Source organism: Hylobates moloch, unplaced genomic scaffold, assembly GCF_009828535.3.
Source record: "Hylobates moloch isolate HMO894 unplaced genomic scaffold, HMol_V3 SCAFFOLD_8, whole genome shotgun sequence".
Classification (NCBI taxonomy): Eukaryota; Metazoa; Chordata; class Mammalia; order Primates; family Hylobatidae; genus Hylobates; species Hylobates moloch.
This window is the reverse complement of record NW_026652283.1, coordinates 2,816,855-2,829,242: the sequence shown is the minus strand read 5'-3', so window position 1 is coordinate 2,829,242 and position 12,388 is coordinate 2,816,855. Positions and strand designations below refer to the sequence as shown.

The window sequence follows — 12,388 nt, the reverse complement described above, 5'->3', positions numbered from 1 at the left end:
CGGCTCAGCTGAGTCTCCACTGGAATAAACTCTTGTTTCTCTATGTCGATGTTCTTCTCTGGTCTTCCTCCCTGCCTATCAAGAGCTGAATGATAACTCTGCCCACTGTCCCTTACAGAAAGGGAATGTCAATGTGGGCCCTTGCCCAGGCTGACCCATCTGACTAGGGTCAGTATAATTGAGAGCAATTGGAAAGCAATGGCTTTCCAACTCCTCTGACCACAGCTCACCACAGCAGGATTACATTTTACATGGCACTCAGTACACACATGCACGTATGACTAACAAAACAATACTTACCTACACCGTGAGCAATGTACTCTGCTATTTTCTATTTTACTTTATTCTATTCTTTCTATTTAAACAATGCTGGCCATAATCCACCAAAGGACTGCAACCACGGTTTGAAAAACACCGATTTAGGGCATAGAGAATCAAGAACAGACGGTACATAAATGACCAAAGATATAATTCCGATTGTGGTCTGGATCATAAACCTGCATCACATTTTAAATGTCTATTGTCTTGGGGACAATAAGCTGTTTTATGGGGGAATGGGTGGGTGGAAAAATGGGAGCAGGGCTTCTGAAGCTGACTAATACCGAAGAATACGGCAACGTGAGAAAGCACTGACCCAGGTGCTTTGGTAAATGGAGGAAAATCATCTTACCCTGAGATGGGTAAGACCAGACTGTAGAAAGATCCCTCAAAACAAAACAGTTTGCCATTCCTTTAACAATTACTAACGTCAAGAACTTGGAATTGTGCCGTGGAAGATAGCACTTAAGAGGGGGTGGAGCTCTTACCTCCACTGCTCCCCTGGGCCTAAAGCCTGGTTTCCTTATGGGTGTTGGGGCCACACAAACAGGTCTCTGTTTTCAACACAGTGAGAGTGGGGAGTGGGACATGTCCCAGACGATCTGGAACAAGGCCAGGGTCCTATGACCCTGCTGGCGTGATGGGTGGGTCCATAAGGAAATGTGCAGATGGTCAACTTGTCTCTTCTTTCACCAAAAAGACTGCGAGGGCTATAGTTCATGGTCACCTTAGGGCTGCTGCCATCTTTCATGCCCAGAGTCAAATCCTGCATTTCTGTAATGCATATTCCCTATCCTGCCAATACCACAGATACCTTTAGGGGGTAGGGTGGGGGTTCAGAAGAATCCTTCACCAGCTATGAGGCAAGTACAGCTAGGTGGGATCCTGGAGGCTGGAGGGAGCATACTGCGGTGGCTGGTCTGGATGGTAGAGCGTTTGGTGAAGCAGGGCACGAGTCACAGGGAGGTCATCAGGATCTGAGAGCCAAGAAGGGGTGGGTAAGAGGCTGTGGGTCTCCTGGGTACCCGGGCCACTGGCTTTTCTGGAACTCACCCACGCCCAGCTCCTGCAGCAGGCTGTGGTACTCCGGCTTGGTCTCCAGCAGTTTCACCAGATTGGTAGACTCCATCCGCTCCAGCTGCACCTCCCAGTACACATAGATCTTCTGGTTGAAAGTGACATATACGAGGCAGGGGCTGTTGTGGCCCCCTTTGCAGGCGTACAGCCCTGGAAGATGTGGGCAGGGAGACAAAGGTCAGGAAGTTTCAGTGCCAATGGTGGGGGGCAGACAGCAAGACACAGACTTGCGAGTCAGCACTTCCCATCCTCCCACTGATGTCAGGAAAAAAATTAAAGGCTATTTCTTCTCTGTTGGCAACTCAGTAAAACAGGGAAGATGGGAAAAGACCTGGCTCACTTCAGATGTAGAAAAACCATAGTAACAAAACCTGGGCAGAACAGCATCCAAAAAGGTGCTATTTGTTGCTTTTCCCATCTTAGTGATATCCCTGGAGGGATCAGGGACGGCCGGCCTTGCTCGCCCAAGGGCAAGATTAGCAAAACACAATCAGAAAGTAAGGCTTCTCTTCGGTGCCAATCCCTCCTTCCAAATGCATCCCCCAGTCACCCAGAGAGTGAGTGCTGCCTCCCAAGGCCCCTGATTTGCAACTAATGAAAATGCTCCAGGAGAACTTTCTTCACAGAGGCCTGGCATGCTCAGGTGGAAAAGAACGTCCTCATGTCTTCACACATCCCAGACAGATGACAGAAACTCATTCCATTCTTTAAAATATTCGGGGTGGAGACGTTACTGTCTTTTATTTCTTCTTATTTAAAATTGTCAAGATGGCAATATAGTGACCACCCCTCACCCCCAAACAAAAGAGCCGAAGAACTCACTGGTGAGTGAAGACTTACATCAGGGGATACGTCGGAAAGGGATGTGAGGGGCAAACACTTCCCTGGCATGCCTAACACGCCTATCTAACTTAAGTGTGGGTAGAAGGGGGCCATGGGGGCGGCGGTCACCTGCACAGAAGGCACGGATATTTTCATCCACTTGGAAGCGGACGACGGTGCGGTTGTGATCAATGATATAGGTCTGTCCATCCCAGGCGCATGCAACTACCTCCTCATGCCCGTTGCCCTGAAAAAGGACAGAGACAAGGAACATAAAGGAGCTGTGGACTGGACTCTGGATGACAAACAGCGAGCTGGGGAGGAATTTCACCCATGGGTTGGGCAGTAAATGGAACTGTCAAAAGAGCCACCTCACATACCGCTCACAACCACCCTAGGAAGTAGGCAATTTTCTACTGAGGAAACCTCAGCTTATAGAAATAGAGTCACTCACCCAAGGCCACTCAGCTAGGAGGCAGCAGAATCAGGATTCAAACCCAGGTCTGCCTCTTCTCCTAAACCAACAAGCATGCCTGATGGCAATATAAAGTATAGCCCCTACGTGCTGATTCAGGGGCTACAGTGATATTAAATAGGGATTCATATTTGGACAAGAAAAACCTACAAAATATGCCTCTGGAGTTGGGATGAATAACATCCTTCCAGGCTCTTACAGCAACTTTTCTTTGGGGCTATTACTTCTGCTGAAGTTATGGAAATGACAGACTTCTAACAGCACAGTATAGCATTAAATATGGCAGAGTAAGAAGAAAGAAACTCGCTTCAGATGGATTTAGACCTATCTAAAGAGACTTAAGGCCAGGCACAGTGGCTCATGCCTGTAATTCCAACACTTTGGGAGGCCAAGACGAGAGGATTGCTTGAGCCCAGGAGTTTGAAACCATATATAGTGAGATCTCATCTTTACAAAAAGTTTAGGAAAGTTAGCCCAGTGTGGTGGCACACGCCTGTAGTCCCAGCTTCTCAGGAGGCTGAAGTGACAGAATGGCTTCAGTCTAGCAGAAAAGGTTGCAGTAAACCAAGATCATGCCACTGCACTCCAGCCTAGGTGGTAGAGGGAGACTCTGTCTCAAAAAAAAAAAAAAAAAAAGAAAAAAAAAAAAAGAGACAGAGACTAAAGATAAAGGTTGGGAGTTCCCTGGCATGTGAGAATAGCCTGATTATTCCAAATCTCATCTCTCCGTGTGGAAAACGCAAGAATGCTCTGCTCTGCCAGGTTTTCTACTCACGGTGACATCCAATTTCTCCAGGGCAAAGAGCTGGTGATCCACCTGCACTGACCACAGCAGCTTGTCTGCTTCTTCCATTTCTTCCATGAGCTTCAGTGTCCCTGCCAGGGGAGACGCAGGCTGAGCATGGGTGGGATAGGCCCCGAGCAGACGCTACAGGCATACAGCCCCCACACCGCATCCTAGCATTGCTCACCATCCAGGGTGCACAGGGCAAAGAGGCCAGAGCCACTACTCTCAGTGCCGTGGCCTGTGAGGACCAGAGGAAGAAAATGTAAAGGGCAGGGCAAGGTCAGAGCCTACGGGGAGATGGGTGCTCTGCAGCAGCAGGGGAAGGACAGGCCTCGAAATGAGGGGAAAGCTATGGATCTCCACTCCTCCAGAACTGACGGCTGCCCCTCATCTCCCTCCCTCACACCCACCACACTTTCACCTTGTTTGATGTTGCCAATTAGGTGAGTGGAGACATTCTTGTTGTGGATACGGCCGGATGTTTGGTGCAATACCACATCTCGGACAGCTGGGGTCTCCCTGTGCACAGGAGGGTGCAAGGATCAAGTGGGAGACCAAGTGAGCTGAGTTCTCCAGCCCTTTGTAACCCCTATCCCTGAAAGAGCTTCTGCGATTTGAATCAGCTTAGAAACCTACCACTAACCCCATCTGGCCCATGTGGCAAACAGAAAAGACAGGGATGGGGCTGCCAGGTTGGAATCTCAGGACCTCTTTCAGGTGCTACAAAGTTAGAGGCCAGGATTCCCTTGGTCTTAAAATAATCTTCCCCAGTGGGGCAAAGCTGCTTGGGCTGGGACCCAGATCAGGCAGCTCTGCCAACTGCAGACCCATTTTACTACCATGTGGCATCTGGGAGTCCACCCTGCCTCCATGCACCCCCACACCATCCACTGGCCTGTACCCCCTTACCTACTGCCATCCGTGGGCCCTTCAGAGGCAGGAGAGGACCCAGTGTCCTTTTTCCAGGTACACAGTAGAATTGCATAAGCACAGCCTGGCTGAGACACCATCAGTTCAGGAAGGCCCAGTGGTCCCAGAGTCACTGAGAGGCTGTCCACCTGCACCAGGGAATGGGATTAAAGGGAGATGGAGAGAGAAGGCGTGGGTCCCTGCAGAGAACGGAGGGGCGGCGAGTGGGCGGGGGCAGGGCAGCAGTCCTGGGAACAGCCCTCTGGGCTTCAAGGATAGCAGCAGGAGGAAGGATTTCGAGTTTCCAGGGCTCCTGCCTGGCACCGTCCTCTCCACACAGACCACACGCTTTCCCCTGTGCATGTCCCAGCTGGGGTCTGGGTCCTGATGCGGCCCACTCCACACCTACCTTCACACTCCTCATTCTTAGCCCAACATGCCCTTCTCTTTGCCTGTTACTAGCAATTTCCCCTAAGCCCCTGATTTGAAATGGTCTTTGGATCTCTCTTGACAAGGTGACTTTTCACTTCTCCCCACCCTGGCCCTGTCCCATGCATGACTGCTCTCCCACTGCCTCCTCCAGGAGGCCTTCCTCCCAGCTCCCTGGGGCCTTGTTCCCCAGAGTCAGCTTCTTACCTGACCCTCCAGCATCCATTTCTTGAGGGACACCAGCTGCCCTGTCAGATGTTCGGGACCCTCACCCAGCTCCTCCCAGCGGAAAGCTCGCACCACACGGTCCGTGTAGCCCACCACCAGCTCAAGACACCCATCTCCATCTGTGGGCACGAAAGACAAGATGGGCTTTGGAGTCCCACGAGCAGCCCCTGCTCCTCTGCTAACAGTGGCACCTTCCAGCCAGTGTGGCTTCATGCCCGATCTGCAGTGCTACTCACTTCACACTCAGTCTGCCCCTGCCCCTGCCTGCATTTGCGGCATCTTGCCCGTGCATCTGGTCCACGTGTTGCGCAGCTCCTATCCGCTCTCTGCCTGCATATTACTTCTCAAACGTGCAACTCAAAGTGTCCCAATTCATCCCATGTATCTCCCACCACCTACAAGCCCTCTATCTGGATGGCTCCCTTGCTTGCCACCCTTTTTTTTTTTTTTTTTTAACAAATGTTACCTTCTCAGTGAGGACTTCCCTAACAACTCCATTTAAAATTGCTACCTCTACCTCGACACTCTAGCCCCTTCTGTGAATTATTTTCTCCACTGCACTTACTATTTTTTTTTTTGCGACAGAGTCTTTGTCACCCAGGCTGGAGTGCAGTGGCACAATCTTGGCTCACTGCAACCTCCACCTCCCGGGTTCATGCGATTCTCCTGCCTCGGCCTCTAGAGTAGCTGGGATTGCAGGCATATGCCACCAAGTTCAGCTGATTTTTTTTTTTTTTTTGAGACGGAGTCTCCCTCTGTCGCCCAGGCTGGAGTGCAGTGGTGCGATCTCGGCTTACTGCAAGCTCCACCTCCTGGGTTCATGCCATTCTCCTGCCTCAGCCTCCCGAGGAGCTGGGACTACAGGCGCCCGCCACCACACCCGGCTAATTTTTTTTTGTATTTTTAGTAGAGATGGGGTTTCACTGTGTTAGCCAGGATGGTCTCGGTCTCCTGACCTTGTGGTCTGCCCTCCTCGGCCTCCCAAAGTGCTGGGATTACAGGCGTGAGCCACCGTGCCCAGCCTAATTTTTGTATTTTTACTGGAGATGGGGTTTCACCATGTTGGCCAGGCTGGTCTCGAACACCTGAGCTTAAGGGATCCACCTGCCTTAGCCTCTCAGAGTGCTGGGATTACAGCCATGAACCACTGTGGTCGGCTGCACTTATTATCTTTTTTTTTTGGAAACGGAGTCTGTCGCCTAGGCTAGAGTGCAGTGGCATGATCCTGGGTCATTGCAATATCCATCTCCCGGGTTCAAGCGATTCTCCTGCCTCAGCCTCCTGAGTAGCTGGGATAACAGGCACCTGCCACCATGCCTGGCTAGTTTTTGTATTTTTAGTAGGGACAGAGTTTCACTGTGTTGGCCAGGCTGGTCTCAAACTCCTGAACTCAAGTGATCTGCCCGCCTCAGCCTCCCAGGTAGCTGGGATTACAGGTGTGTAATTACAGGTGGATTACAGCTGGATTACAGGTTTACAGCACGCCTCTCAAAGTGCTGGGATTATAGGGATGAGCCATCGCATCCAGCCATGTACTTACTGCTTTCTAATATACTACTTAATTATCTTGCAAAATGTGTAGTGTTTCTTCTCTTTTCCTTTCTTTTTTAAATAGAGACAGGGTCCCACACTAGAGTGCAGTGGTGAGATCACAGCTCACTACAGCCTCGAACTCCTGGCCTCAAGTGATCCTCCCATCTCAGCCTCCCAAAGCGTTGGTATCACAGGCGAGAGGCAGCACACCTGGCCTATATTGTTTCTTTTCTGTCTCTTCATAATAAGGCCCAGGAGGGCAGCAATTTTTGTCCATTTATTCACTACAGCAATTCCAGTGCCTTGAGTGATGCCTGGCTTATCATGGGAGCTCAGTACACAACAAATGCATAAATGAATATGGATTCTCCCTCTCACCCCAATCCCTTGGGATCTGCTCTAGTATCCACTGAGTCCTACTCTCCTGGCTGCCTGCAAAGGTAGGCATGCCCACCGATGTCGCTGATCAGCATGACCTTGGTGTTGGCGGGGATGTGCTGCTTGAAGACTGGACGCTGCTCTTCTCCGCTTAGTGTCTCGTGGTGCCCAGAAGCATCCAACATCTTGGCAGGTGTCAGGTCAAACAAATGAAACCAGCCTTCAGCACTCACTGCCACCAAAAGGTTCTAGGACAAACAGAGGTATAGTAGAGATGCACTGGGGAGGGAGTTTTGGAAACAAGCCTGATAATCAGATCACAGAGGTCAGCTGAAGCCTTTAACCTTCAACTGATTTCCACTGTGAGCTAAGAATCAAGGAAGGCCCCCTATAGTTCTTACCTTTCCTTTATTACATACGTCTCCAACCCCAACGCAAGTCAGCTGTAAGAGAGAAAGGGAGGCTCAGGGAGACGCCAAGGAGACCAGTACTCCCTGATCTCTGTGAAGCAAGGAGGAGCGGGCGGGTTTTCTAATCACCATCATTCTCCCTGATCTCTGTGAAGCAGGAGGAGCGGGCGGGTTTTCTAATCACCATCACTCACTGAAAACTTGTGCCACATGAACCATGGCGATAGTCTTTATTAACTGAGTCACTGTGCTATAGGTTTGGTTCACCCAGACAGCAACATGAAGACCTGAGGTGGTTAAGACAATCTGGACTTAAAATAAAATAGAAACTCTGTACTAATAGAGCGAGGCTACCATATTTCTAGACTTATTCAAATTACTGCCCCCATTTTTGACTATACTTTAAGATTAGACAACCTTAGGCAACTTCCATAAAGTGTCAAGGAGTACTCCACTACACAAAAACACCCCAGCCCATGTATGCGTGTGTGAGGACAGATGGGAGCACTGGCTGGGGACTGCCCTCCCTAAATCAAATTGGCTGCACGTCAGTGGCTGGGCCCAGTAGCTGGGGAGTCAGGACACATGGGTTAGCACCTGTGTGGGGCTCACCCTAGGCGGTCACTGGACAGAAGGGATCCCTTCCTCCCTCCAGGCCCAGGGAAGTGAATACTGACCATTCCCTGGCAGGAACAGGTGAGCCATGGCCGACTGTCATCATTTTTATACACAGACACCTTCCCGCTGGTGTCTCCCACCACCAGTTCATTTAACTTCAAATGGAGAGAGAAGAAAGCGTTAGGATGGGACTCTGCTGAACCACTTCAAGCTCTTCTCTACTTAGCCTAGCCAAGGGAAATCACAAGACCTCAACCTGTATCTTCATCTACTTTATTAAAAGTCTGGCCAGGTGCAATGACTCACACTTGTAATCCCACTACTTTGGGCGGTGGAGGTGGGTGGATCACTTGAGGCCAAGAGTTAGAGACCAGCCTGGGCAACATGGCAAGATCCCATTTCTATGAAAAATTTAAAAATTTGCTAGGTGAGGCCAGGTGTGGTGGCTCAGGCCTATAATCCCAGCACTTTGGGAGGTGGAGGCGGGTGGATTGGTTGAGCTCAGGAATTCGAGACCAGCCTAGCCAACATGGTGAAACCTTGTCTCTACAAAAAATATAAAAATTACCCAAGCGTGGTGGTGCATGCCTGTGGTCCCAACTACTCGGGAGGCCGAGGCAGGAGAACTGCTTGAGCCTGGGAGGTAGAGGTTGAAGTGGGCCAAGATTGCACCACTGTACTCTAGCCTGGGTGGCAGAATGAGACCCCATCTCTCAAAAAAAAAAAAAAAAAAAAGAAAAACAAAACAAAACAAAAAGGCCGGGCGCGGTGGCTCATGCCTGTAATCCCAGCACTTTGGAAGGCCAAGGCAGGCGGATCACGAGGTCAGGAGATCGAGACCATCCTACCTAACACGGTGACACCCTGTCTCTACTAAAACTACAAAAAATTAGCCGGATGTGGTGGTGGGTGCCTGTGGTCCCAGCTACTAGGGAGGCTGAGGCAGCAGAATGGCATGTGGTGTGAACCTGGGAGGCAGAGCTTGCAGTAAGCCGAGATTGTACAACTGCACTCCAGCCTGGGCGACAGAGTGAGACTCCGTCTCAAAAAAAAAAAAAAAAAAAGTTAGCCAGGTGTGGTGGTGCACACCTGTAATTCCAGCTACTCAGGAGGCTGAGGAAGGAGGATCACTTCAGCTCAGGAAGCTGAAGCTGCAGTGAGCCATGATCGTGCCATTGCACTCCAGCCTGGGTGACAGAACTAGACCCTGTCTCAAAAAACAAAACAAAACAATCTTTTGAGGCCAACACAACCATAGTTTCCCAGTTCTTTATTTCCATTTAGGGGTGTGTGTGTTAGGGGGTAAGAGAGGTTACAGGAATTGAGGCTACACACAATCTATGGCCCACCCCAGAAAAGTATGCCACCTGAACAGCTCTAGGCTACACATGCCTGACTTCGGCTCTTTGAATTTGCCCATTACAAATGGGACATGTTTTGAAACAGCCCAAGATGGTGGAGTTTTGGAGAATCTAACTTCAGACCTCATATTTAATCAGGGGCCAAACAAAAAGACAGTGTGAACTCTTGGGGCCCTCCCTCCTCTAGCAAGGCCTTTTGATCTTGAGGTGTATGTGGGAACCACAAAGGATGGTGGGGCCTGAGGGGGCAGAGCCTGAAGGGGCTGCTCCCCACTCTGGGCCTCCAGTGCCCTCAAGTGATGGCTAAGCTCTAGAGAAGGGAGGTCCCTGTATGGAGCCTCTCCACCATTTGTATCTGGGTAGCTGCCCTTTACAGGGGTTCACGATGTTAACCAAGTGGCTTCAAACCCCACTTCTGCAAATTGCTTTATGTTCTCCTCTTGGGGGTACAGCCAACATCCCCTTCCTGATCCCAGAATACATTGAACTAATACTCTCAAGAAATTTAGTTCTAAAGGCAACAGAGATAACAGGTGAACAGTAAGGGAAAGTTAGAAACAAATTGGAATTTATTTGAATCTTTGACTTCTGGCTGGGCACGGTGGCTCACCCCTGTAATCCCAGCTACTTTGGGAGGCCAAGGCAGGAGAATTGCTTGAACCCGGGAGGCAGAGGTTGCAGTGAGCTGAGATTGTGTCACTGCACTCCAGCCTGGGCAATAAGAAACTCCGTCTCAAAAAAAAAAAAAAATTTGATTTATTTTTTTAATTGTTGTAATTGTTATGGGAGATTCTGGTGAGAATATCAAATCACAGAAGCATAAAACTAGTTTTTTTTTTTTTTTTAAATCAAACCTTCTATTACTTGATGTTTCTTATTTCTTTTTTTTCTGTTTTTTTGTTGTTTGTTTGAGACAGGGTCTCACTCTGTTATCCAAGCTGGAGTACAGTAGTGTGATCATGGCTCACTGTAGCCTCAACTTCCTAGGCTCAAGTAATCCTCCCGCCTCAGCCTCCTGAATAGCCGGGACTACAGACATGCACTACCACACCTGGCTAATTTTTTCTAACTTTTTGTAAAGATGGGGTCTCACTGTGTTGCCCAGGCTGGTCTCGAACTCCGAGGCTCAAATGATCCTTCCATCTCAGCCTCCCAAAGTGCTGGGAATACAGGTGTGAGCCATCACGCCCGGCCAGTGCCTATATTGTTCTAAGTGTTGAGAATATAGCAGTGGAAAAAACCGATTAAAACATTCCTATCCCTATGGAGTGTACAGTAATGGAGCTTACAACTCAGGTGAAAAAAATGGTAGTATATCTAATATTGTAGAAGTGAGTGTGTAATAGTGTAATTCATTTAGGTAAGTACAATTTCAAAAAAGCTGGTGCTATAAAGCTATAAAAAAGGGAATGCTTTTAAACAAAGAAGGCAATCAGATAAAATGGAAAATGATGTATATCTGAAGGTGCTTTGTTAATTTACTGTTTAAAAATGTGGCCTGGTGAGGTTGCTTACACCTGTAATTCCAGCACTTTGGGACACTGAGGCCAGTGTACTGCTTGAAGCCAGAGGTTTGAGACCAGCCTGGTTAACACAATGAGACCTCATCTCTACAAAACTTTTAAAAAATTAGCCAGACATGGTGGCAGGCACCTGTAGTCCCAGCTACGCAGGAGGTTGGGGCAGTAGGATCATTTGAGCCCAGGAGTTCAAGGCTGCTGTGAGCTACAATTGCACCACTGCACTCCAGCCTGGGCAAGAGAGTGAGACCCTGTCTCTATAAAAAACAAAAAAATTTAAAAAATTCCTCCTCTGATTTTCTCATAAAATTGGACTGCTTGGCAGTTCATGAAGAAACACGAAAGCCCAGAAAACAATTCAAATTTATGAGAATAACTCTTTCCTCCCCAGAGAGGGTAGAGCCAAAAGAGGCCTCATAAAATACCTTCTCCATCACAGCACTAGGGGGCGGTGGGAAATAAGCACAGGACAGTTAAGCAACTGTGAAGCAGGCAGGCCGAGTAGGAAGACAGGGCAGAGGGTAGAAGGGGGCAATACAGTGCTTTGCATTAGAAACATGAAATACATAATAAATGAAAAGATAAAGTCTGCAAAAAAAAAAGAGCATCAGACACTATTCCCTTTAATGCTCCACCAGAGAATCCTCTACATATTTTAGTCAGTGCATCTCATTATATTTTATTATCCGGTGACTATCACACAACTTGATTATGAGCTATCAGAGGACTGGAACTCTCTCGTTCATTTTTGAATTCCTAGAATGTAGCAGAGTCCTTGGTGCATAATGAGCAGTTCAATAAAGGTTTGCAGAAAAACAGAATAAAATACTAACACCACCACCACCACTAACACTTAAGTGAGAACTAAACTGTGTGCCAGGCACTGTTTTACCTGCTTGACCTGTGGTAATTTATTTAAAAAATCAGAAGGGCTGGGCACGATGGCTCAGGCCTGTAGTCCCAGCACTTTGGGGGGCCGAGGTGGGCTGATCACGAGGTCAGGAGTTCAAGACCAGCCTGGCCAACATGGTGAAAGCCCACCTCTACTAAAAACACAAAAATTAGTCGGGCGTGGTGGCGGGCGCCTGTAATCCCAGCTACTTGGGAGGCTGAGGTAGGAGAATCGCTCGAGCCCGGGAGGCGGAGGTTGCAGTGAGCCGAAATCAAGCCACTGCACTCCACTGCACTCTAGCCTGGGGGACAGGGCGAGACTCCGTCTCAAAAATAAATAAATAAATAAAAAATAAAGAGGAACGACTGCGGAGGAGAGAAAAGGTAGATGGAGATTGTTTCTGTAATTCAACCAAGGTGTAGCACAAGTTGCCAGGCACCTGCATCTACTATGAAGCAGGCACTGAAGAAACCGGACGTTATTAACACTGGGTTGTGGGGGTGATTGTTGCCCCGGAGGGAGAGCTAGGCAGGGAAACACCCCAATCTATTCCAGCCGAGTGGGCCAAGTCTAACAGCAGCAGACGAGTTTAATACCTATGTTAAGCACGGAGGGAGTGCTTAATTCTGTG

General features: G+C 48.9%; 1 protein-coding gene across 7 annotated transcripts in view; it reads right to left on the bottom strand.

Annotated features, from left to right (window-relative positions):
• Positions 1 to 12,388, bottom strand: part of ITFG2 (integrin alpha FG-GAP repeat containing 2) — a 28,062-nt gene that overhangs the window by 14,417 nt on the left and 1,257 nt on the right. For 4 of the 7 annotated variants that reach the window (XR_004249104.2, XR_004249105.2, XR_004249103.2 and 1 more), the window contains exons 2-12: positions 8,044 to 8,139; positions 7,358 to 7,399; positions 7,033 to 7,204; positions 5,025 to 5,164; positions 4,389 to 4,537; positions 3,901 to 3,998; positions 3,664 to 3,717; positions 3,468 to 3,568; positions 2,347 to 2,464; positions 1,372 to 1,545; positions 1,133 to 1,295 (exon numbers count right to left, since the gene is read on the bottom strand). Coding sequence is in view for 2 of the 7 variants with exons in the window: in XM_032159307.2 (XP_032015198.1) it covers positions 1,192 to 1,295; positions 1,372 to 1,545; positions 2,347 to 2,464; positions 3,468 to 3,568; positions 3,664 to 3,717; positions 3,901 to 3,998; positions 4,389 to 4,537; positions 5,025 to 5,164; positions 7,033 to 7,204; positions 7,358 to 7,399; positions 8,044 to 8,139 (1,248 nt within the window). In the remaining 5 variants the exon portion in view is untranslated. The other 3 variants (XR_009214459.1, XM_032159307.2, XM_058442343.1) reach the window with 3 other exon arrangements.